We start from the raw sequence: 23,377 nt of genomic DNA, 5'->3' as shown, positions 1-23,377 counted from the left end.
TATCCTGTTCGGTCAGTGCCTCTGCGTACTGCACGATAAGTTTTGGGCATTGGCACGTATCCTTGTTATAAATTTTTTATTCACCGATATCCGTTGTGTATACAAACAAGGATGTCCCAACTGAATAATGGTGGACTTATATATGCTTGCATAATATTGCGCTTAACCTAACAATATGAATGGTTGAAGTTATTTGTCAAAGCGCATTTCCGAATTGAGTCAAAAGTGTGTGTCACAAAGAAATACTGTTTAGAATGCGAATATGATGTGTTGTACTGCAATGAAAACTTGATGAACACATTCATACTTAAAAACCATTCATAGTTACATCATCATCACCACACGTGGAACTACGCCACATCCTCTCAACACACATTAAGTTATCCGAGGCGGAAGCCTGATGTTGTGATCAATCCGATACATAGCATGAGCGGCAGCGTTTTTTTCCAAGAACAAGGAGTGCGAAGTTTACATTTTTTCCGAACAACAATAAGTGCGAGGGCCACAAAGCCGAAATAGACGCGTGCAAAGCGTAAAATAGGCACCAGTGGATATTGGAAACTGAACGACTGTAACGGGACGGATTACGCCGCAGACACCAAATATTAGAGAAGCCTTGGGAATGTTAGGGATGTTGAAGCAATGTCTTTGTAAACAGCCGAAGCACCCAAAATTGAGTTTGTGTAAATGTGTAAATGCCTTTGATCACAGGTGCTTGCTTTTAAGTAAGCTACTATTCCAAAAAAGTTTAAAAGCTAACTTTCTCCATACAACAATGGAAAAACAGTCAACTGCTCCGTCGACCCCGTCCAACCAGTCGCGACCGAAGTGGAAAAAATCTTTTGATTTCTTGTTTGCGACCCTGGGTTGTTCGGTGGGCCTCGGCAATGTTTGGCGGTTTCCCTACCTTTGTTTCAAGAACGGTGGTGGTAAGCATTTTGCATGTGTTGTCGTAAATAGACCGTTAAATTTAACCTGCAAGTTCTAGTGGTTTTTACATCGCTTTTTAATATGCAAGGAATAGTTACAGAAAGGACGTAATCTTGCACCAATATGATTTAGTGAAAATGTTTACTACTTAATCAACTAAAGTGGTTTAATATTTGTCTCCTGCATTAGGTGCCTTCCTCATACCGTACCTGATCTTTGCCCTGCTGCTGGGAATTCCCTTGGTGATTTTGGAGAACTCGCTTGGTCAAAAAGTTCATGGAGGATTGATTAAGAGCTGGGCGACCGTACCTATATTTAAAGGTTGGTATCTTACTGTCAAAAATTGGAAAGAAAAACTGTATACCAGACATTGGACTGACTGCGATGTCTCGTTGTTAAAATTTCCTAATTATTTTTTTTATACAAAGGTATATCTATGGCGGCTGTGGTAACTATGCTCCACGTCAACACATACTATCCCGTGCTACTTGTGTGGTCTCTTAAATACTTGGTCACCAGCTTCTCAGCGGTGTTGCCATGGTCGCATTGCAACAATACTTGGAATACACCTAATTGTGTAATTCCAAGTCGGTTCGGTGTCAACGGCAGTAGCGTGATGTCAAACAGCTCCGTATCAACAGCAAACGTATCGCGGTTGTTTGTGTCATCGGCGGAGGAATTTTGGAAGTAAGAATTCCGGTTTTGAATAATAAGGGTTGGTTTGTTATGTTGTGTGTTGGGCAAAACTGAAAGTAGACTTTAATAACTGGGCCACAGCATATCAAAGCTTTGGAAATAAAATTTCAAGTAAAAGCCACCCTGAATGTGATATTTTCCTTTCTTATGCAAAAAATATCTTTTAAACATATGTCCTATGTTTCGACGGTGCGAACAAAGTCTTTCAATGTAATAATTATGCGATTACTCCACATACAAATTATGCTGTCACTCTGGGTTTGTCAGGTTTTAGAAAATACCAATTGTTTTTAGTTGCAAAACCTGTTTTCCAAAATTATAACAGTTATGGGAATTTTCGATGTAAATTTTTGTGGTGAAAAGTCTCTTCGTTTTTCAAATGCTACAAATGAATTGTCAATCGTCGGTATTTATGCGTCTTTCCTGTTGGCACAAACAGTCACAAGAAACCTTTTTCGCACAATGAACCTTACATACTCGTTTGAATCGCACAAAACATTTTGGCAACAGCTGGGTAGTCAAGTTTGCATTAATATTTCATGGGCAATGTGCAGAAGTTGGGCAATTCGGTGTTATAGGATGTTACAGATCGATTTTCAGGTGTACCCTTTTATCACAATATTCCAACTTACAAGTGTTTTTTTCGGTTGTCCGCAGGATTCTTGGTCTCGAAACCTCGCTGCACTAATGCTTGCGCGATCGTCCGAGACATAATTGCGGTAAATTGCTCTACAATTTACTACCAATAAATAGGCGCACTCCAAATTCTTATTGTGTGTATGTGTATTTCATTTCTTGCTGCATACAGTCGCGAGGTGCTTGGGCTGTCTGCTGGCTTGGAGAATGTCGGAAAGCTTCGCTGGGACCTTGTGCTTTACTCCGCTCTTCTCTGGCTTGGCTTCTACTTTTCAACGTTCAAAGGGATTAAATGGACAGCAAAGGTGACTAACATCCCAAGCATGTCCAGGAAGTCCATATCGGGCCTCGTATCATTTGTGGTTTATTGCACTTAATTATTTTTATTTCACGGAGAGATTGTCTACGTGACGGCCACACTCCCTTTTGCTTTGATTGCCGTGATCCTTGTGAGAGGTTTAACACTGGACGGAGCCGCGGACGGCATAAAGTATTATCTATACCCTAACGCCACCAAGTTGGGGGACCCGGAGGTAATCAACTCAAAAATAGCAGTTAAAAATAACTTAAAGTCTCGTTAGTGCGTGGGATGTTTGACCTGTAAACACAACTATTGCTACTTTGGATATTTACCTGGTAAGTTAAATTTAAATAGTTGTTGTGGTAAAAATGAAACAGGGTGTATCTTCGCTTGGGAAAAAAAATCTTTGTTCACTTAATATTTTCGTTAACATAGGTAGTCAACGTTTTTTCATTGTGACAGGTTTGGGTTGGTGCGGCGTCCCAAGTGTTCTTCTCATATGCAGTGTGTTTCGGCGTTCTTTTGGTACTTGGCAGCTTTAGCGACAGAAAACACAATTTCTGGAGGTACAAACTAAGTTAATACAAATTTTGCATTGGTAGACAAAAAAATCAAACTTGTTTTTTTTGAAAAAGGGAACTTTTGTTAGTGATAACAATTTGGAACTGCTTGTTACTGTATTCAATTGCTACTACAAGTCGTAGAGCACGAAGTGAATTGACGTGGTTTTTATGTCCCCAGAGACTCCATACTGATCGGACTTCTTAATTCAATAACCTCATTCGTCAGCGGCTTTGCGGTTTTCTCTACACTCGGCTTTATGGCAAAATATCAGGTACGATCCGACGCTAAACCGCAGTCTTACTTTGTAGCATGATAATTGCAGATCTATGGCAATGTTTTAATTTTCCAATCAGAATACAACAGTGGATGCCGTTGCGAAATCCGGACCGGGACTGGCTTTCATCGCTTACCCTGAAACCCTGTCTCTTCTCCCCCTGCCGCAGTTATGGTGTGCGGTTTTTTTTCTGATGCTTCTATTCCTCGGTTTTGACTCGCAGGTATACGGACTACGACGATTGAATTAGAACTTTTTTCGATACAGCAACCCGATATCAACATATAGAGAATACAGTCTGGGATACACCGTTCTGTATTATCTAAAGTCGTGAAAATTTTCGTTTAAATAATTTTTTATTACATTTTATGCGTCCGGTATACATAACAGGCACCATACAATATAAGTGGCTGTTTCTGAAAGGTTAACACTATCATCTGCGGAACAACCCAATTTTGAAATATTGAACAATTTTGCACACTATTCCCAAGTATTCACATGAAATTGCAAAAGTTAATAACAACAACCCCTGTTTACTGGCAGTTTGTCTTCCAAGAATGTTTGGTGTCCACATTGATGGATCAGATACCCCAGCTTCGAAAGCGTCGGTATAGCAGAGAAATTCTGCAGGCTGTATTTGCAACAGGGATGTTCCTCGTGGGTCTAACAATGCTTACCGAGGTATTCTTTAACTAGGCGGTGGTGTGTTTTGTTTTGTTGTCATAGATATCTGGATAAAAGTAGACATGTTTAACGTAAAATATTGATTAGAAAGTGAATGGAATGTAAATTTTGGTATTGCTTTTCCCAGGGAGGAGTGTACGTATTTGAGATCTACAACAACTATGCCGTGGCTGGTTGGTGCATTTTCCTAATCGCCGCGTGTGAGTTCGTAGCCATTGGGTGGTGCTACGGAGTTGATCGCTACTGGGCGGACATAGTTGAAATGATCGGCGAACGACGCGGAAAATTGTGGATTGTGTTTTCGTGGAAGTTTTTCGGGCCTGTAACGTGCGCGGTAAGATTGATTTTTCGGATTATTTCTTACAATTAGCGAAGTTTGTTTTACAATCACTGGTTGGAACGTTCATAAGGTAAATTTTGCAACACTCAACATAATGCATATACGTGGGCGGGTGATTGGCAGCATTGGCCAAAACAAAAAAACCTTATTGGGATTCGTACCCAGGATTTCCTGGGTTTAAACTTCGGTGTGGTCTAAAAATTAAAATTATGCATATACGTTTAATTGTACCAGAAGAACAGAGTGTAAAATATAATATAATAGCAACGTCAGTTAATGCATATAGCCTGCAATTTATGTATTACGCATATCTATTTACAGTCTTAACACTTACCATTATGTTATGGACACCTTTAAGGCCCTGTCGCTGTACTTCATGGTGAACAACAGTGCATTGAAGTACAACAGCTACGTCTACCCTGTTTGGGCACAAGCAATAGGCCACTTGATGAGTTTAACATCTGTGGTAATGATTCCTGCCTACGCCGCTTATGCGATTTTTCGAACATGGCGTGATGGGGGAAGCTATAGAGAGGTAAGCAAAAAAACCTTTTAGTTTTCTCTTGGTTATAAAACGCATACTCGTAATGCTGTATATGGAATGGCCCAAGATATACCTATATATATCGGCGTACTAATGCTGACACTTGTGCATAGAATTTCTTTTCAGTTGTTTGGTCAGAACTTTTCATTAAGATCGGTCTGCTGCTCCTTATGGGGTCTTCAAATGATCGCAATTTTCAAAATTAAACAACGATGACTTGTTTGCAGCTATTGGGTCGTCGCGACCATTCCGAAAGGGAAAAAGATGAACTGGAGGAACTGAATCAAATTATGTAACGCGCCACCATGCGGCTTTACTCATTCATTAATGGCATACGAGCAATGTCAAACTTTAGACAATGTTTCAACTCCATATTGCGAGTGTTCTATGTACCCACATTATCCAGCATATTGTTTATGCAAAGATGTGTGTGGATGTGAATATTGGCTTACGTTAAGTAGAATTATAACGCTTGCCGTTTTAGGTAAATCTTTTGCCCATTTGGTCAATGACCATTGCAAACCGACGAAAACATATTGACTTGGGCACATAAAACGGTACACGAATAAAACAGCTGGCAAAAGGCACATACTAACCAACTCATTCAAGGTTTCGAAAATAATTTTCCATGTTCGTATTATTTTGATCCTCTGCTTGGACCACCAAATTGTGTTTGAATTACATATGCTTCGCACTGTGTGTTGAGTCATTTCAAAGACAAATGAACACCGTGGCTTCTTTTGAAGTTTGTAGTTGCGCCTCACATCACATCTTGCATGCTGCCACGCATATTGTTTAACGTATGTTTGCAGTCCTTCAAGTTTTAAACTTGTTTAACGTTTAATGTCATTTGATACAAAATGTTTTATTTTGATATGTTATTCCAATACCAATATTTTACGCCACAATCCTGTTTCAAAACAATCATCTTCGTTGTTTGCTGATCGGTGACTGAAAGCTGTTTCAAATAATTTATGATTTGCTAAACTGTTTGTACCTAATTTTAAAGATCAAATGTTAAATTAAAGTGTTCTCGATGTTGTATACATGTTTTGTGTAACTGATTGGGCTATCTATTTTATTATAAGTGGATTGATTTATTCAGTCAACACAAACACAGGTTTGTAAAACGATTTGAAGTTGAGTTGATTGATGCCTCATATCTGTATTTTTGATCAAGTAAGTTTCGCTTGCCGAAAATGCCCTTCTCATCTGTCACAACATAGTGAGCATCGTAACAAGGCAATCGGTGACGCATAAAGGGTAATTGTACGGTTGAATAAGCACAGATACATGAACTATTGCGATGGCGAGTTTAAGCGTGTTTCGGGCAGTTTTTGCAGGCTGGTGCTATAGTAAAAGTACATAGTAAAAAATGGTACAGAGCTTATGGAATGGTATTCAGTGGCAAGGGATCGCCGCGTAAATCCTTTCCAGACTTTTCGAAAAATTGTATAAAAATGTTTAAACCGTTTTAATTCTCTATTTAAATGATCAAAAGTAAATATCTGGCCCCTTTTGCTGAATTTTAAGTTGGGGAAAGTTAAATGTTGCTCTCTTTCGGAGAAAGATCGCATCCAACACTCAACGAAGTTTTTGTTTTCGTTTTTTTTCAAGATGAATTAAAAATGACATTTTGCTATCATAAAACTGACATACCTGGCTTTTTTAAATAAAATTTATGTTGACAGCTGACAGCCGCTTCATAAAAAGTACAGCATATAAAAGTAAATGTACACAAAACCACATTACTAAAAAACATTTTAAGGTCCCGCTAACCATTTAGGTTTTTCGTAGCCAAACAGCTCAAAGTCCAGCTTATAATGGTCATAAACTCTCTGAGAAAGAGATTTAGAAATTTTATCGAATTGTTTTTCAACTTTTTTCTTGTCACTGCTAAACTTATTGTTGGGAAAAAACGCACGACTGTCTTCCTCGCTTAACTTCAGTCTGCTTCGTAAGTAACCGACTTCCTGGTTGAAAGTTTCAAACTTCATGATATAGTCGTAGTGGTGGAGGCACGGCTGACACCAAGTGTTAAAAAATTCCCAGTGTCCATCTTTTTTTTTTGACGCAAGAACGAAATTCAGAAAGTCTTCAAAGGTGGCCGTTCCGCCGTCGTTTGTACGATTTCTGTCTACAGGATTACTTCGGAGGTGTTTGAACTCTCGGTTAATTTTCTTCGACATTGGTCCGTACGTATAAGTAAATCCTGGGCTGGTTGGGATCATTTTGTCGTTAAAAGCCGACACCAAACGACTGAACGGGTTTCTTACGGTGATAATCTGAAAACCATATTTAACAGCAGTGGCTAAATTGGAATATGCACTAAAGTTTTGAATAAATACAAAAAGTGTTTTTAATATTTAAGAATAAACCCTAAAGCTGTTAAGCATTACGAAGAAGAGCCATATATAGCCTTGTAATACAAACTCTTTTTAATAAAAAACACAGAAAAACAATACCTTTAGAGTAGCATTGTGCCAAGCTAGCCTCGATTGCGTTGGATTCCGATTTGATCCGACCCTTGCCTGTTCGTCGGCAATTTCCATGATGTTATCGCGCGTAATGTTGTTTTTGAAGTAATGTCCGTCGAACGTAAAAATTGCATGAAGCCAGCTTGAGAATCCGCACTTCAGGATGTCGCAAACAGCAAACTTAAACAAACGCAACATACCATGGATGGTCTAACTTGTTCAGTGTGAGCCACGCGAAAAAACACAAACACAGGCAGAGTTAATGTGTTTTATAAGACCGAATTATTTGATGAAACTTGACAAAGATATTCTGTGAGTATTAAGTTTCCTTCCCTCAAACTTCTTTACCAACCTTATATTTCTTTGTGTAGAGTGCTTTCGAGTTTGGATTATCGGAAAATCCGACGAAAGCCTTGTTCCATTTCGCACACGCAGTTTTTAGAATGTACCTTCTTTCCGCTTGCATTGCGTCAATAAGCTCCTGGCTGAAATAGTCTTCCTTGACTGCTTGCGACTTCGTTTGTTCTTGTGACTGACTCGCTCCGTGAAAATCATGAGGCTGAAATGAGTTTTGCGCTTAGATGTAAAAAATGTCTTCAACTATATTATAGTTTGAAATATGGTTTAAAAAAATGTATTGTCCCTCATCACATATTCACCCACCTTGTTGATTACAGCTCAAGCGCAATATCAAGGGCAAAACGTAGGCTATTTGTGATAGACAGTTACGACCAAAACGTAAATGCGTTTTAAAAGTTATTCGTAGAGAATATATTTACAGTCTCGTTTAGCCAACACTGTTGCACAAAATTAAAATAATAACCCAAAAGGACTATGTTCCTGGTGTAAGTTCAAGTATGCTTTATTTGTATTTCTGTCACAACATATCAAGATAGCGGATTTAAGTTAACCTACCTTAGTGCTTTCTGTCCATGCGATATTGTATATGCTGATAAGAAAAATCCCAACCAAAAATCCAACTATTAACGCAGCGGGAGCTTGTGAATTCATTTCGATGATGGTATTTCAGCTTGGAATAGCCTGCAAAGCTAAACACGTAACTGTGAATGTTACTTGATTGCGCCAATGAGGAAGTGAAGCAAAGTGGCGCCATTGGGTTTGTCATCACTACGTTATTTAACACTTTATATGATATTCATAACCGATTATGAATATGTTTTTTTTTTCATAATTTTGATATCGTTCGAAAGGTCAGCCTATGAACTTTTACATGTAACAAAATCATCTCGTAGGGGGCTGAGTAACCCGCGTTCAAAGTTTTGTTAACTGGCGTTTTTTTTGTCAACTAACACTGCTCTAGAGTTTTTGTCAACTCTGGTCACTTTATACACTGCTCTAGCTGGCAAGCGCTATCCTGCGCCCTGACGGTCATGCACAGCTGGATGGCAACTATTTGTTTGACAAGCCCGTATGCCAGTGGTTCCAAACTTCTGCCAGGTTACAACATTACAACGATCAGTTGCTCAGCACGTAGCTGTACACAGAATGCGTAATTGCGTAGGTAGTAGATTACACTACTGTTTTTACTCGATTGTAATCCGCCCTCGAGTGTGTGCTGCACAAACGGTAGGTTAAAAAACTTTAGGCCGCTGCTTTATATTCGAGTAAATACGGTATGCGAAGTCGAACCTGACTGTTACAGTACGACTATTTTCACGCTTGTTTGCTCGCCTCTTGCCAAAGATGACACAATCGGTGGCTAAATAAACCACTGCTTCGGGATTCCACTGGCCTACATTAAACAGAACAAACTAAGGAGTATACTTCGCTTCGCGTCAGTGTAAACAGGCTTTAAAACCTTCAAAAAAAGATAACGATACGATTTTATGCAACATGCACCAGCCTTTTGTGGACTCTCCTTTCTCTCTTTTGTTAACTTTGCTGTATCTGGAGTACATCAGAAATCCGCCTATTAAATGTTCACCTGAAAAACATAATCTTTAATACACGCAACGCTGTTAACAATGATAAAGTGATCTGCAGACAGGTCCACTGTTTTCACCTTCCAGGTTACGTTGTTGCAGTGTGGCTACTGGCACTATACGATCTAACAACTAAGGCGATGACTTACATTTTGCTCTGAATTTGTAATCGCCAGGCGCATAGGCGTCCCTCTTTTTTCTGTCGCGGCCTTTAAAGGTTCAATGGACCATGAAACCTTTCTGCTGCACGTTTCTTCAAAACAATTTATTCCTGTTGTCTTTCCAAAATGAGTATATATTGACAGAAACCATCATTAAACTGTACTTCTGGTTTAGCACTATTTAAAACGACTGATTTTTATTTTCTACACAAGGGTGTTTGCGAGATCCTTCCGCAAATGAATTTAACACCATGCAATGTGAAAATAAGCGCAAAACAGAAAAAAAGGCACGTAGTAACGACAAGCTGTCGTTCAGTTCGGTTTTGCGGCATCATGGTGTACATAGTGACTCATCAAACCCCAGTCTCAGTTGAGACCGTTGTTAATGGAGTTAAATGCGGGCAGTGTGATGCTGCTTGACTATTTCCCTTTTTGTAGAATCATGACCCGGGTGTCCACTCGTATAAATGGGCCCCAATGTTAAGAATTTCTGCTTTAGCATGACAGCGAAAACAACTGATACAAAGATACGATTTGGGGTTAAATACGTCCTTCTGGAGGTGTCCACTAATTGTGATATTGTTTAGAAATTACCTTGTCCTTCAATTTCTCTATCATTGTACGTTTTTTTATTTTATCTAAGCTTTTTTCGCAGTATTCGGTTTCCTACAAAGTATCATCAAAATACTCATTCCTAGTTCAATATTTAACCAACTCTTCACCTCTCGGCATTAACCTGGATCTAATCTATCTGAATTTAAACCAAAATTATGGAAATTGGCTTTAATTGTATTGTTCGATTATACACAATTTTGGATTTGTCTTCTCAAAACTGTTATTGCGACACCGACAGTTTATACACTTCTTCAGCTGGCTATAGCGTTCCTGTCCCGTTACGGTCATACACAGCTGAATGGCAAATATTTGTTTGGCAAACCCGTGTGTCAGAGGTTCGAAACCTCTGTCCATTCTCAACATTACAAAGATTAGATGCGCAGCACGTACAATTGAGAAACGCTCCAAAAGTTGTTCTGTTTGGGCCAACCTTGACTAAATATTTGTAATACATTGGAATCGTCACAATAGGCCGGCGAAACCCTCCCCTTTGACTCGCTATACAAAACAGATGTGGATTTATTCGGTCTGTTGAGTTTTGCAGCGAATAAATCATTACATTTTTCAACTAATCGAAACGTGATACAAAATAAATTTGGTCTAGGGCTGGATTACACAATACGAAGTCGAACCTGACTATTACAGTGCGATTATTGCACGTTTGTTTGATCACCTTTTCCCAAAGATGACACAATCGGTGGCTAAATTAACCACAATCAGCTCCGGGATGCCACTGAAATATCAAACTGTTAAGTCGAAGCGTTTTGGGCCTATAGGCCATGTATACATCAAACAGAACAAACTAATGGGTAGATTGAGTTAAAAGCAGTCAGTGTGATGCTGCTCGGCCGTTTCCCTTTTTGTAGAACCATGGCTGGGATGTCCACTCGTTAAAGTGGGCTACAATGACTTTTCAGTAATAATATGCCGAATATCGTTATTTGACTGTTTATTCGTTGTCGCAATGTTTGTCCAATATACAGAGCGAGTCGGAGGCGTGCGCGTGTTATGGCGTGCACGAGGTTTGTCGATTTACAACTGAATGTTCCCTTGGGCGTCAATTGCTCTCCTCTTCTAGCGATGAGATGGTTCGTCGAGTATTACATTTGTAGAACAGCGTTTAAGAAAGTTTCATGTCACAGGTCTGGGGTGGGAACTTAAAAGGTGTAGATACGTACCTCGGTCCGTCGGACGATAGATGGAGGTAGTGAGTTCAACGTTTTGTAGTATGACCGTTGTATCCCGAAAGTGGACATATGTGTGAGAATACTCCATCGTGAACCTTATATGTATGGATCAACTTGGTTGAATTCCTGCACAAATTGCTGAAGGGATTGTTTTCCCCGCAGATAAACCGTGGTGCGATGTTATTGACGACAGTTTCTTCGTGTACTTGTCGGTTGGATTCGTTTACAGATTCTGGTAATATTCTCCGTTATCTAGCTGACGGCGAGCAACTTGTTTATAAGTTTCGGTCGTTTGAACAACTGGTCACGTTTATGGTTAAGAATTTCTGCTTTGGCACCATAGCGAAAACAACTACTTTAGTGATCTATCTAGATTGGGGTTACGTCCTTCTGGAGGTGTCCACACACTGTAATGTGGCTTAAAATTCACCTTGTCCTTCACCATATTCTACGTTATTTATTCAGAGCTTTCCCGCACTCGGTTCCTACAACAAAAGTTGTTTCTCATTCCTGGTTCAATATTTTACCAACTTTTCATCTCTCGGCATTAACCTGAATCTGCTCTGTCTGAATTTAAACCAAAATTAGGCAAATCGGGTTTAATTGTATTGTCCGATTATAGAGAATGTTTTACATATATACATATACGGGAATATTAGATGTGAATTATGAATCTGACGCTCTTCTGGTGGAGAACAACAAATATACACCTTTTGTTTAAAAAAAATTGTATTTTCTGACGTTTCGCCTGTACGTACGACTAGGCTTCTTCAGAGAATAAAACAAACACAGTAGCGAAGCGAACCCACAGGGCAAAGAAATTGAGCGACGAAAAACAAAAGGGCGTAACAGCTAAAACACAGCGGGACATAATTCAATGGACAACATCGATCATGGGTCAAACGGCCAAACATGGGAAACAATAGTCACGAATTGTTACGGGCGAAATTGCGGAACACGGGCGAAAGTACTTTTCCATCGTTCCGATTTAAAACATTCGGTAGCGAATTAATATAATAATTTTCCACAACCAACCGTTTTGCCAAAATTGTTTCTTGTTTTAATACTTTTGCTTCCTTCCAATTGATACGGTGGTCGGTGTCAAGCATGTGGGCACATATGGCAGATTTATTGGGTTCCATATTGCGTATGGCTGCCTTCTTTATTTGTTGTTCTCCACCAGAAGAGCGTCAGATTCATAATTCATTATGATACCTGGTGGTCAAAGCCTATTTTCAGTTTTCAATATTAGATGTGTTATGTTTATTTCGTCGAGGAATCGTAATATTACATTTGGTTGTCATGAAGCTGCCTTTGATCCGACACTGCAGCTGAAACAAATACTTTGAAAGTTAAGCTTTGCCTTAAAATAAAGACTTTACGTAGTGTGAAAACCTACCACGTTTGTCCTCTTCTCCGAGTATTTCAAGACCCTCAACACTCTACGTGAAAAAAACCTAGTTTAATTTATCGATTAAGCGCCCAAAAACCTTTTATGACCGAAAAAAATGTATAGCCGAAAATTGGGTCACTCATAGAGCCAAAAGTTTTACTGAAACACAAAAGAATGATAGGGGTTGAACCGTTGAAAGTTTTGGAACAACTGAGTTAAAAGTTAAAATTGCATGGAAAATGAGGCTTGCCACCGCCATCATCAATTCCGAAAATATTGCTTTCGAAAAATGACGCACAAATCAGCATCAGTTGTTTCTACGTATAGCAGCCATCAGTTAAATTTATGCGGTTCAACACTGAAAGGCATTTTTCATACTTGTTTTCGACGGAACGTGGCAGACAGGAAAAACAACACTTTTTACCTCTGGTAACACGGATTCCTTGCGCTCTTCTTCTTCTGTAGAATTGGCAACCGGCTCTGTTTACAAGTAGTAACGCGCACATGATGAGGACACAAATTTGCATCTTTCTCATTTTGCGATGATCTGACAGTTCACCAAACACTGAATCAACCAGTTGTAAGAATTAAACCTTATAAGCAACAGGCACCGTTATATAGAAGTAGTTACAATTATCACCGTAAAACCCAAGCAAATGCATCAATATTCTACCTCGGTGTTCTATTGCATGCACGCAGTTAGTGTTCGAAACCTCTACTCTACTTAAAATGATAATAGCACATTAGCTTTACTGTTCAAAGTAATCAACTCCAAGTATTTTGCACCCAAGCATCATTATCTAAACGCTACTTTTACCGGCAATGTATACCTAACAGCTGGGATTGCTGTATCTTGGTCTTCTTTGTTCTTAATAAGCGAACGCGTATCAAAATCTATTCGATGCGTGATCGCTTTTGCTGCCAATCTCAGCTGCCATTGAATACTACTTTTTGAAAGCATTTGCGCAAACTGTTTCCACACAATGCAGTCCAATACAACCAGATCAATTTCCTGTTTTTCCGAGAAAGTGGGTCAATCGAGATCTGGATTTGCGGCAAGCTTCTCCGATGTGTTGATATACTTTTGCTGGCAATCATTCATTTCTGCCGTAAGTTAAACAGTTTATTTTGAAGTTACCAGCTACATTTAAACGTCCCTAGAGTATAAATTTAGAAGTATAAATAGTTTCAAGTATTATAAGGTATCATCAAGGTCCGCTTGACGAACTGTCGCCTATATATGTAAACCCGACCAAAAACGGTTTCCAGAAACATTTTTGATGTCTTAAGTAACCAACGCGTGCATTACCTACTTTGTCTTTGCAAAAAAGGCCTTAAAATACATTGATTTGCTGGAATAGAGTATTATTACCAGCATAACATGTGATTCAATAAGAAAGAACGAACTATCTAAATGGGCAGACCTTCAAACCTTGAGACAAAAAAACAGTTTTGTACATACATATTTACAATAATAATAATAAATCAATGCATGTATGTGTGTGTTACGTAAATCCTGTTCTCCCATACGAACTGTTAAGTGCCTGCCCATGTTACAGCATAAATTGTTTCCTGCTCTGGGCTGCCTGTGTTAGTGTTGGTCATTCTTTTGGATTCTATTGTATTTTGTACTACGAGATAATTCTGTAACGTGTAACTGTTTGGATTAACAAGATGTTTTGATCGAAAGTGAAAACTGAGAATAATAAGTATAAGTAACAGAAAGCTCTTGAACAGGTGCAACATTGCCCCTAAAATTGACAATAATATCTTAAGTGAGGTTCATATACCAATTGTACGACTAACAACAGAAGTTAATCTACTGTACATTCGCCTATTGTTGCGCGTAACAATCACAAGACAACAACAATATTGTTGTGCGCGGGGTCAAGATAAAACAATATGTTACCGGGCCTTATTTGACATGATAGATTGTTTAACAGAGCCCACCAAATTTACCTTAAAAGCAATACCTTTAAGAGCCTTCGCAAACCGCGCAATCGTTGCTGAAGAATATTCGAGTCGAAAATGAAAAGGTTAGTACTTGATTTGGTTGTAACGATTTAATGGCAGAACGAACAAGACACACACTTTGTGCATCGTTGTGAGTAGGTACGTGTATATTTTTATTTTTCTTAGTTTAAATTTCACAAAAAAGTAACATTTTTACGTTTGTATTCAGAAACATAAGCAGTGGATCTTATTGTCAACTTGGCTTCATTACCATCAGGTTCCATACTAACAGAAATCTTGCGATGTAGCAACTACAGACAGCCAACATGTAAATACACTTCGTTGTAAACAAAAACTCGTAGAACCATAACAAATTCGACTTGAGTGGTTAATTTAGTTATAAATTTATAGGAAGTAACAAACATGACGAATTGCACGTTTTTGAAAAGCCTGCATTAAAGCGGCGTTATCCTCAGCACGAAAAACGAAATGTTTGTGGTGCTGATGCGTACAGGAAGTCTATACCCTGATACAAAATGTTGTCATTAAAATAACCGTAGGCCGGTACGATCGGGTCCTGTTTGTTACGGGGACAGCTTTACCCTTTTAAATGTTCGTAAAACAGATGTCAGTGTGTTTTCCACGCACGTTTTTTGGTAAAATTTCGCGTAAGTCACTTAACGTTAATGTGTCTTTACAGAAAACATCGCGCTTGGGAAAACAACTTTATGTTTTTTTAAAGAACAAGCCATGCAAAGTGCAACGAACATTTCTTCATCTGGCATTCGCTATCTGTCATGAAACACTAATAGTTTCCCCGGTGGTTTCAGCGACTTCATGGTTTTCCATAAAACAAACAATTACTTTGCATTAGAAAGTTGCAAATCACTTTTACTTGAGTACATTTATTTCTTGTGTTGGTCCTTAAGGCGAAAATGTTTGGTATATGCAAGAAATGGTTTCGAACACAAAACATAATGTTATTGCAGCGAACCAACTTGAAACGCAATCGGAAAATCAAGAAACACAGCAGTTGCAACGAACATGCAGACAATTTTAATTGAATTGTTACTGATGCTGCCAGGCATATTTATTGCTTAATACTGCTCTTCTGGCAAACTTTATTGTATTTACGTTTCTCGACGTTTCGGCTATTATGCAACAGCCTTCATCAGATTGCCAGAAGAGCAGTATTAAGCAATTTTAATTGAATCTAAACACTGGGCCGGATGTGGCAGTGGTTTATCTTTGGCACGATTTAACAAAACCTGAAATGACGCAACATAAACCACACATGAAACCGATTTGTAAGAAATTGACTTTATGGTTTTGCTGTCGCAGGAAACCAACTTGCAACGCAGTTATCGGAAAATCAAGAAAAACAGAAGTTGCGACATTCACGCGGAGATTTTTAATTAACTCTAAACACTGGGCCTTTCCGATGTGGCAGTGGTTTATCTTTGGCACGATTTAACAAAGCCTGAAATGACGCAGAAAAACCACACACGAAACTGAATTTAGAGAACAAAACGCAAGCTAATATTGAAGTACTCAAAGAAATGAATTAAAAATATTACATATGATTCGAATTAGTGAACACAAGAAATTACAGTACTTTGGTTAGATTTGATTTCCCATCAGTTTAGTAGATTTAAATGCGACCAAGTGCAATCAGAGTCGCCGATCCTACCATCAAAATCAACACTTTGGAAAGCTTCACAGATCTATCCGCCCCGTTGCCAGTTGATTTGTGTGTTGCCGAGTTGCACTTATCTTCAATAAACAAAAACATAAACTTCAAGAAAAACGAACCATTATTACGTTGAAAGTGGAAAGTTTGACATCACCATAAGCAACTAACGCTATACAGTGCTTTTATAGTTTGGGAAAAAGTTTGAATGACTAGTATCCCACGTACAGGATGAAAAATATGAATTGCTAGTTGAGCAAAGGATTTCAAAGCATGTCAAGTGTTTACAATATACAAACCTGTATTGCAAAAGCACGAGTTCTCGGTGATACCTAATAAACTCTGGGAACTGCAACCAACAGTACTGCTTACAGTTCCACAGGCTTTCTGCGTTACTGTTGTACCTGTCACAAAATTAGATGACGTTTTACAAATTGGGTAACAACAAAAATTACTTTTTATTACCAAACACAACTGAAGTGCTGGTTAAGCAGGTAGTAATTCCCGCACTGCAATTGCTGGATAAGGAATCAGGGATTTTGGGTCCGCTGCAGCCCGCATCGGCATTGCTACAAACATAGCACATGAACGCACCACCTAAAAAAGGTTTAAAATGACTTTTTTAAATTTAAGCTTTTGTTCAAAATTTACTGTTTGCGATCAGGGTGCAGAAGACTGCGGTGATGACAAACCATTGACAATTCATCATTTCTTCAGAAGAAATTTTCGGCACAAACTTTTGAAAAATATTATTTTACTTGTGCTATAAAAGAAACATTAGTTTATCAGCAGCATCAACAAAAAACTCACAAAAATATGCTATTTTTGTATTAAATTGAGAATACAATCAATCGCTATCTCGTCATAAAAAATCCTTCCTACATTATGTTTTCTGCTTGTTTTTTCTTGTAGAAATATACAACTTTCGAACAATTTCTTTGGCGATGCATTTTATAATATATAGAAACGAGAAATTCGTGTTTAAACAATATGTCACATATCCCGACCAACCGAAATGAGATTGTTATTAACCACTTATTAACACTATGTACTCTCATTCAGTATATACATCGACTCTAACACCGCCTCCCCCACAAATCGTGACTGCATATTCTGCAGAGAACAACTACGTGACGTCATTTCCTGGTCCCATTTTTTCGGCTACAGACGATAGGCGTTTCGTCATTTCCTTGTCCCTTCTTTTCGGCCACCGAAGTTCGAAGTATATGTATTGAAAAACACACAGCGTTACCCACTCCCCAAGAGTATATTCATGGCTTTCTTAAAACTTAACTTTTATCATGATGAGTTTATCATCATTTTATGTAGCATTTCTGATCATTCTGACTTAAGTGTGTTTGGCAATTTATCAAAAGTTTTTATTGTGACGTGGATACGTGTTTAAACAAAAATATGGCTGTGTTTGTGGCTCAGTGATACAGATGTTACTGAAGATGATTCACTGGATGTAAGAAAGTTATTTCTGTCTAAAAGCTTGTCCAATTATAGGATGACATTTGACAACCTTTTTTGCAGATTGTAAACACCGGTATTTAAAACCATATATGAAATCCCTTTTGGAAAACGAGGCGCTTCACTGCCACTGAACTACCGATCGGTCTAAAAGTTTTGCTCCTGTTCGTTCAGGTCGAGTTTGCGATCATGCGCGAAAGAGGCCACGGGAACTCGTTCTTCCACAGTCGTGCCCGTGCGGTGCTCAGGATCTTCATTCTTCGTGTTTGCGTTTAAGTATTAGTCCTGGTGGTGGTCGGTTGAATAACGACTGAAACGTCGACCGAACAAATTAGCTCTGCCAGCAAATATTTTTTAGATCGTGCGAATCGAAGATTGGCGAACTTGCAAAAACCCAAACAGTTATTTACACACGACGGAGATTCCGCATGTGCAAATATATATAATTTCTCATGATATCGTTTCTTGTTGTCGACACACTTGGTATTTACATCAAACCAAATGCGATAAGAGTCGCAGCTCCAACCAACATCACAAAACCCTTGGATAGCTGCACTGATTTCGCCACGCCATTGCAGTAATCTTTCATCAAAACAAAAAAGCAAGTCAACGCGAAAATTGGACATGACGAACACGTTTTGCAAAAACTTGCCGTCACACTATTTCATGTAAATTTACCTTTGCTACAAGAGCATTCTTTCGTGCCGCTGAGCCCTTTTGTGCACTTTGCCGCTGAAGAGTTTGTCAGTCCACAAGTTCTACCTTGGACTGCCAACGTGAAACGGATTACCAAACTGTTTTAAGTTAACAGACAAACATACACGGAGTTTACCTTGGCCGTTCACGGTGATTGTCTCGCACGTTGATACTGTCGAGGTACATTCTATTGTGAGAACTTTGGGAATTTTGGGGCCTTTACAACCCGCGGTTGCGGCGGTCTTGCAGTTATAACACTTGATTGCACCATCTCAGAAGAAATTGTAAAACTGTAATTTTTGCTTTACTGTGTTTTATGGCCAGAGAGAAACACACGTTTTAAAAAACTTACTGTTTGTGGCCAGAGAGAACAAAAATGCGACGATGGTGATCCATTGGTAATTCATCTTGTTGGGAAATATTTTAATTGAAGGGAAAACACTTGTGTATAACACGTTTGGCTATGTTTCCTTGAATTTCTCCTTTATTTTTCTTATTCAGTGTTGATCATATAACAACTTCCTAGAAATAACAACTTTTTATGAACTTTACAGACAGATATAATCACTATACAATTTTGATACAATTGTCCTATGAACAAAATCCTGCTTCTTAAAACCAATTCTGTTTAATTCCCCGAATCTCGAATACCAGCATACTGCCCCATCTAACGTAGCAGCGAAGCATGTACAAATCTTCGAAACTTTCGGTCTATTTCAACACTTCCCAACTGTAGTTGCAATCTTTCTGATAGCTTAGATTAGTGTTCGTTAGCTTTTATTGTCTTCTCTGTTCACGTGCAACACACACTCACTACTTCCCATCATTCTTTTTGTTTTATCTATTTATTAGCTGCTCTTCCACACGTTTTGCAGAAAAAGTGGTCATGAAGCAAAACTTTCCTACTTTCTTACGTTATCCCTCTCAAGACGCGCAACCAACTTTGTTTGTAAACTTATTACAGCTTTATTATTGCAAACATGGGACAAAATAAATTTATTGTTGACTGGGCGAAAAAACGTTGCCGAATTGCACTTCGATATTCATTTGTTTCTACCGCATGACCACACTCGGTGGTTGTATTAACAACAATCCTTATATTGCCTCTGGGTATCGACGATCATTTCCTTGTGTTTAATCGATCATTGGATCTCCTAAAAGGCATTTGTCTAAATGACAACATGCGTATTTTTCACAGTTTGACTTTCACTTCCTCGTTTCTATTCTATTATAGTGTTACCTAAAGGCATTTGTCTGAATGACACGACGTATATTGTTCACAGTTTAACGTTTCTTTGGATCATATATCGTTGTGGTATTTATTACATGTGGGTCTACGAAGGTTTACTGCATGGCTATTGTTGTGTTTCTTTGTATTTGTTCGAATAATTGCAAAACTAAAAGCTATCGCCCTTCGATTTGGGCCCATAAACAGACAAGCAAGTGTTATTTTACTGTAGTTTACTTGTGTACTTACATTTTTTGGCCTGTTGAACGCTAGTAGACCTAAAACAAGAATGCGCTTAAGGGCCATTGTGGTCAAGTTCCAAGTTGCTGACCTGAATCCTTTAGGATACCTGGTGACAATTGTGTATACGTGTGCTTATAATCCTGCTTTGAATCCAATCCCTCAAAAAAACGAATGCAATTGGTGTTGGGAAACTATTACATCGCCATCAGTCACATGTCACGCACGCAAATGCGACACGATGCTTGCCTTGTTTATCAGCTATAGCTTGAGAAGCGTTTTTGTATGTCAATCACTGGGAGCAGGGAAACTTTGTAAACACTGATTTCATACTTATGTTCATTTTTGTTCTTCTTTGGGTTTTGAAGAAGGGCTTTGGTTTCTATTGTTTCTAGTTGAAACTTATGGAAACGACAAATTAAACGGAGACACGCATTACTGTAATTTATAGCAAGCTTGTTTGCAACGTGAGACCAACGGGCGTTTGTTAAAGGGCGATGGAAAAGAACAAAATAAGAATCAACGTAACTGATAATGAAATATTTCTTAAATTGAACATTTAGATTAATTCACATTACAGTATTCATATGCGACCAAGTGAAACTAGAATAGCAGCTCCAACCATCAGCACAAAAACCTTGGAAAGCTTCGTTGATCTCTCCGCTCCGTTGCAATTGTCTAAAGCGGAAAGAAATTTAAGGATTTGGCGTATGGAATTGGACACAGTGGTTTGCCACAAAGCAAAAGTTTCGTTCTCTTATTTGATGTATCGGTTTTCGGTTATACACTGGACTTAGCAAAACTAAACGGTTATGACGTCTTTTTTATGTAGTAGGTAAAAGATACATTTTGACAGAACTTGTCCATATTAATTCAATTTGCACGTTTGAAGGTGCGTTACTGACTCAGCCAGGAATATTCATAAAACAAAAAGGCTCTTCTGATAATACTTTTATTACGACATTTCGGTCATCATGACAATGTCGCGAAAAGCCTTTTTGTACTACGTTATAAGTGACACAAAAGTGGCCCAACCTTTGCCACAGATGCAAACTAGAGAGTCGACACCTCTAACAAGCCTCGTCTCGCACTTTAGCGGAAAAAATTCGGGCGGCCCACAAGCTCTTTTTGTTTCTGTGCAAAGTACAAACACAAATTAAAGCAGTCAAATCAAAAGTCCACCAAACACAAGTCCACCAAACACAAGTCAACCAAACGTTTTACTTCCATTGGTGGTGCTTGTCATGCACGTTGTGGTCGTCGAATCGCATGTTTTTGACAAGGAGTTGGGAATATTCGGTCCTTTACAGTCCGGTATTGTAGGAGATACGCACTCATAGCACTTGATTGCACCCACTAGGAAGAAATAAGACAACTGTAGGTTTTTCAGTAAGATTTCCTGTAGTCGCACCAACCTGCACTAATGGGACCTTATGGGTCGAAACAGTGGCCATGTGTATGTAGCACATAATTCATATTATTTTATCATTATATGTAGGTTTTTTGCTTCATCTTATTGTCACACAATTTTGGTTTTGTTTTAAAACTTACCGTTCATGAACAGAAGGCTGTAAGTTGCGACGAAGGCGATCAATACCAAATACATATCTACACATTAATACGAAAACTTAGGCATTTATGGAAATAAAGCACGTCGATTTTTGTATGTTTCGCCGATTGTTGTCTCTGAACAATTTCATAATTATCAATATTTGTGACATTTAATGGTAAGTGGATGCAAAAAGAGTTAACTATACTAAATATGAAAGCCAAAGCTATTATGCTGTTAATCTTCCTTAGCAGCCTGCATGCCCACCTCAGTGCTTATGTGTTGTAACTCATTTCTAAAATGTACTCATGATAAACGCAGCCGTTTTCGAAACGTCTACAAAGGATGATTAATGGTAAGCGATTGGCAATACTTTGAACCACAGCTGGGCTTCTTGTTATGTCACAATCAGATATTATAATTGATTAAATACCCAAATCAAAGGTAATTGGGAAGAAAAAATATCGCTTATTTTTCAAATTAATGATTCAAGTCAAAAAATATCTAATACTATCTACTGAAACTTGAAAACACGCAGTGACTGTACTTAGCTTAAGTCTTTATACCCTTGACTTATCTAACTGTTTTCAAACATGCTTTTCTGTTTCTTTCTGGTGTTTGCAGAACTTGAAAATGACTTCAAGCAACTGTGAAAACAGTTTGCGCACATATTTCGAAACTTTTTGCCGATTTCATCATTTCCTGGTTTCTCCCTGGACCAATGCGCCCGAAAGAATAATTTGAAATCACGTGCGGGGAACATGACGTCAGCATGAACGAAAAACGTGCGTGGAAACGATTAATCAATGACAGGCAGATAGCGTGAATTCCAAGTTTGATCATGCTTCCAATATTCATTGTTTAAAATGTATTTTGTCAAAATAAAACAAAACTTCAAGTGATTTCTTCGGCGAACAGTCCTCTCGTTAATAACGAAACAGTTTAATGGAACAAAGGACTTTATCTCTTCCTTAAATATAAAAAAAACAAAGGTTTTCGTGAAACTTGTGAAATTATTTGATCACGTTTAACCGTAAATTGTGATGGAATAATATGTGATCCGAAGTTGAGAATACCCACAAATTATAAATCGTGTGACACAGAATCATATTAATAGTTTGCGAAAGCCCAAAACGCTGCAGCCCGTGTTTAAACTCTTCCGCATAAATGTCTTTTAATTTAGTCAGCCATAAAAGAAACGTATTATACGTTAAAGCGTTGTTCGAAGTTCGAAGTATATGTATTGAAAAACACACAGCGTTACCTACTCCCCCAAGAGTATATTCATGGCTTTCTTAAAACTTAACTTTTATCATGATGAGTTTATCATCATTTTATGTAGCATTTCTGATCATTCTGACTTAAGTGTGTTTGGCAATTTATCAAAAGTTTTTATTGTGACGTGGATACGTTTTTAAACAAAAATGTTGCTGTGTTTTGTGGCTCAGTGATACAGATGTTACTGAAGATGATTCACTGGATGTAAGAAAGTTATTTCTGTCTAAAAGCTTGTCCAATTATAGGATGACATTTGACAACCTTTTTTGCAGATTGTAAACACCGATATTAAAAACCATATATGAAATCCCTTTTGGAAAACGAGGCGCTTCACTGCCACTGAACTACCGATCGGTCTAGAAGTTTTGCTCCAGTTCGTTCAGGTCGAGTTTGCGATCATGCGCGAAAGAGGCCACGGGAACACGTTCTTCCACAGTCGTATGCCCGTGCGGTGCTCAATATCTTCATCCTTCGTGTTTGCGTTTAAGTATTTGTCCTAATGGATAACGACTGAAACGTCGACCG

General features: G+C 38.5%; 5 protein-coding genes across 6 annotated transcripts; 1 reads left to right on the top strand and 4 right to left on the bottom strand.

Annotated features, from left to right (window-relative positions):
• The first annotated feature begins 729 nt into the window (after positions 1-729).
• On the top strand, positions 730-5,954 carry LOC145888581 (sodium- and chloride-dependent taurine transporter-like). Its single transcript, XM_082979359.1, has 12 exons — positions 730-929; positions 1,120-1,251; positions 1,359-1,617; positions 2,435-2,567; positions 2,661-2,795; positions 3,026-3,129; positions 3,305-3,398; positions 3,481-3,624; positions 3,945-4,082; positions 4,213-4,419; positions 4,784-4,960; positions 5,197-5,954. The coding sequence occupies exons 1-12, from the start codon at positions 776-778 to the stop codon at positions 5,263-5,265; spliced, it is 1,746 nt and encodes a 581-aa protein (XP_082835485.1). The 5' UTR covers positions 730-775; the 3' UTR covers positions 5,266-5,954.
• An 88-nt stretch (positions 5,955-6,042) lies between these two features.
• On the bottom strand, positions 6,043-9,513 carry LOC145888707 (carbohydrate sulfotransferase 9-like). 2 transcript variants are annotated; one of them, XM_082979529.1, is made up of 5 exons: positions 9,311-9,513; positions 8,362-8,495; positions 7,799-8,005; positions 7,435-7,626; positions 6,043-7,254 (listed from the first exon to the last, which is right to left on the bottom strand). In XM_082979529.1, exons 2-5 carry the CDS (start codon positions 8,455-8,457, stop codon positions 6,733-6,735), a joined length of 1,017 nt encoding a protein of 338 aa, XP_082835655.1. In that variant the 5' UTR covers positions 8,458-8,495; positions 9,311-9,513; the 3' UTR covers positions 6,043-6,732. The 2 variants fall into 2 exon arrangements, with proteins under 2 accessions (XP_082835655.1, XP_082835656.1); XM_082979530.1 differs by having other exon boundaries at positions 8,362-8,487.
• Positions 9,514-15,573: 6,060 nt separating this feature from the next.
• Positions 15,574-17,153, bottom strand: LOC145889572 (uncharacterized). Its single transcript, XM_082980550.1, has 4 exons — positions 17,040-17,153; positions 16,854-16,985; positions 16,688-16,792; positions 15,574-16,471 (listed from the first exon to the last, which is right to left on the bottom strand). Exons 1-4 carry the CDS (start codon positions 17,095-17,097, stop codon positions 16,350-16,352), a joined length of 417 nt encoding a protein of 138 aa, XP_082836676.1. The 5' UTR covers positions 17,098-17,153; the 3' UTR covers positions 15,574-16,349.
• Positions 17,154-17,745: 592 nt separating this feature from the next.
• Positions 17,746-19,075, bottom strand: LOC145889776 (uncharacterized). Its single transcript, XM_082980807.1, has 4 exons — positions 18,910-19,075; positions 18,694-18,828; positions 18,540-18,629; positions 17,746-18,443 (listed from the first exon to the last, which is right to left on the bottom strand). The coding sequence occupies exons 1-4, from the start codon at positions 18,962-18,964 to the stop codon at positions 18,349-18,351; spliced, it is 375 nt and encodes a 124-aa protein (XP_082836933.1). The 5' UTR covers positions 18,965-19,075; the 3' UTR covers positions 17,746-18,348.
• Positions 19,076-20,454: 1,379 nt separating this feature from the next.
• Positions 20,455-21,713, bottom strand: LOC145890368 (uncharacterized). The gene is made up of 4 exons (XM_082981358.1): positions 21,577-21,713; positions 21,250-21,381; positions 21,061-21,159; positions 20,455-20,703 (listed from the first exon to the last, which is right to left on the bottom strand). The coding sequence occupies exons 1-4, from the start codon at positions 21,629-21,631 to the stop codon at positions 20,609-20,611; spliced, it is 381 nt and encodes a 126-aa protein (XP_082837484.1). The 5' UTR covers positions 21,632-21,713; the 3' UTR covers positions 20,455-20,608.
• Positions 21,714-23,377: the final 1,664 nt, after the last annotated feature.

The sequence above is a fragment of the Ascidia mentula genome, chromosome 2 (assembly GCF_947561715.1).
Source record: "Ascidia mentula chromosome 2, kaAscMent1.1, whole genome shotgun sequence".
NCBI classification, from domain to species: domain Eukaryota; kingdom Metazoa; phylum Chordata; class Ascidiacea; order Phlebobranchia; family Ascidiidae; genus Ascidia; species Ascidia mentula.
The sequence above is the reverse complement of the archived record's forward strand: the minus strand, read 5'-3'. Positions and strand labels throughout refer to the sequence as shown.

Coding starts and splice junctions, on each gene's coding strand:
- LOC145888581 (XM_082979359.1), top strand. CDS start 776: ATGGAAAAACAGTCAACTGCTCCGTCGACCCCGTCCAACCAGTCGCGA. Junction 3,130..3,304: donor AGAAAACACAATTTCTGGAG/GTACAAACTAAG, acceptor TTATGTCCCCAG/AGACTCCATACTGATCGGAC. Junction 4,420..4,783: donor TCGGGCCTGTAACGTGCGCG/GTAAGATTGATT, acceptor GACACCTTTAAG/GCCCTGTCGCTGTACTTCAT.
- LOC145888707 (XM_082979529.1), bottom strand. CDS start 8,457: ATGAATTCACAAGCTCCCGCTGCGTTAATAGTTGGATTTTTGGTTGGG. Junction 8,006..8,361: donor CATGGACAGAAAGCACTAAG/GTAGGTTAACTT, acceptor AACTCATTTCAG/CCTCATGATTTTCACGGAGC. Junction 7,627..7,798: donor TCTACACAAAGAAATATAAG/GTTGGTAAAGAA, acceptor CGTTTGTTTAAG/TTTGCTGTTTGCGACATCCT.
- LOC145889572 (XM_082980550.1), bottom strand. CDS start 17,097: ATGATGAATTGTCAATGGTTTGTCATCACCGCAGTCTTCTGCACCCTG. Junction 16,793..16,853: donor CAGCACTTCAGTTGTGTTTG/GTAATAAAAAGT, acceptor ATTTTGTGACAG/GTACAACAGTAACGCAGAAA. Junction 16,472..16,687: donor CTCGTGCTTTTGCAATACAG/GTTTGTATATTG, acceptor TGTTTATTGAAG/ATAAGTGCAACTCGGCAACA.
- LOC145889776 (XM_082980807.1), bottom strand. CDS start 18,964: ATGAATTACCAATGGATCACCATCGTCGCATTTTTGTTCTCTCTGGCC. Junction 18,829..18,909: donor GTTCTCTCTGGCCACAAACA/GTAAGTTTTTTA, acceptor ATTTCTTCTGAG/ATGGTGCAATCAAGTGTTAT. Junction 18,444..18,539: donor AGAATGCTCTTGTAGCAAAG/GTAAATTTACAT, acceptor TTTTGATGAAAG/ATTACTGCAATGGCGTGGCG.
- LOC145890368 (XM_082981358.1), bottom strand. CDS start 21,631: ATGTATTTGGTATTGATCGCCTTCGTCGCAACTTACAGCCTTCTGTTC. Junction 21,382..21,576: donor CAGCCTTCTGTTCATGAACG/GTAAGTTTTAAA, acceptor ATTTCTTCCTAG/TGGGTGCAATCAAGTGCTAT. Junction 21,160..21,249: donor GACAAGCACCACCAATGGAA/GTAAAACGTTTG, acceptor TACTTTGCACAG/AAACAAAAAGAGCTTGTGGG.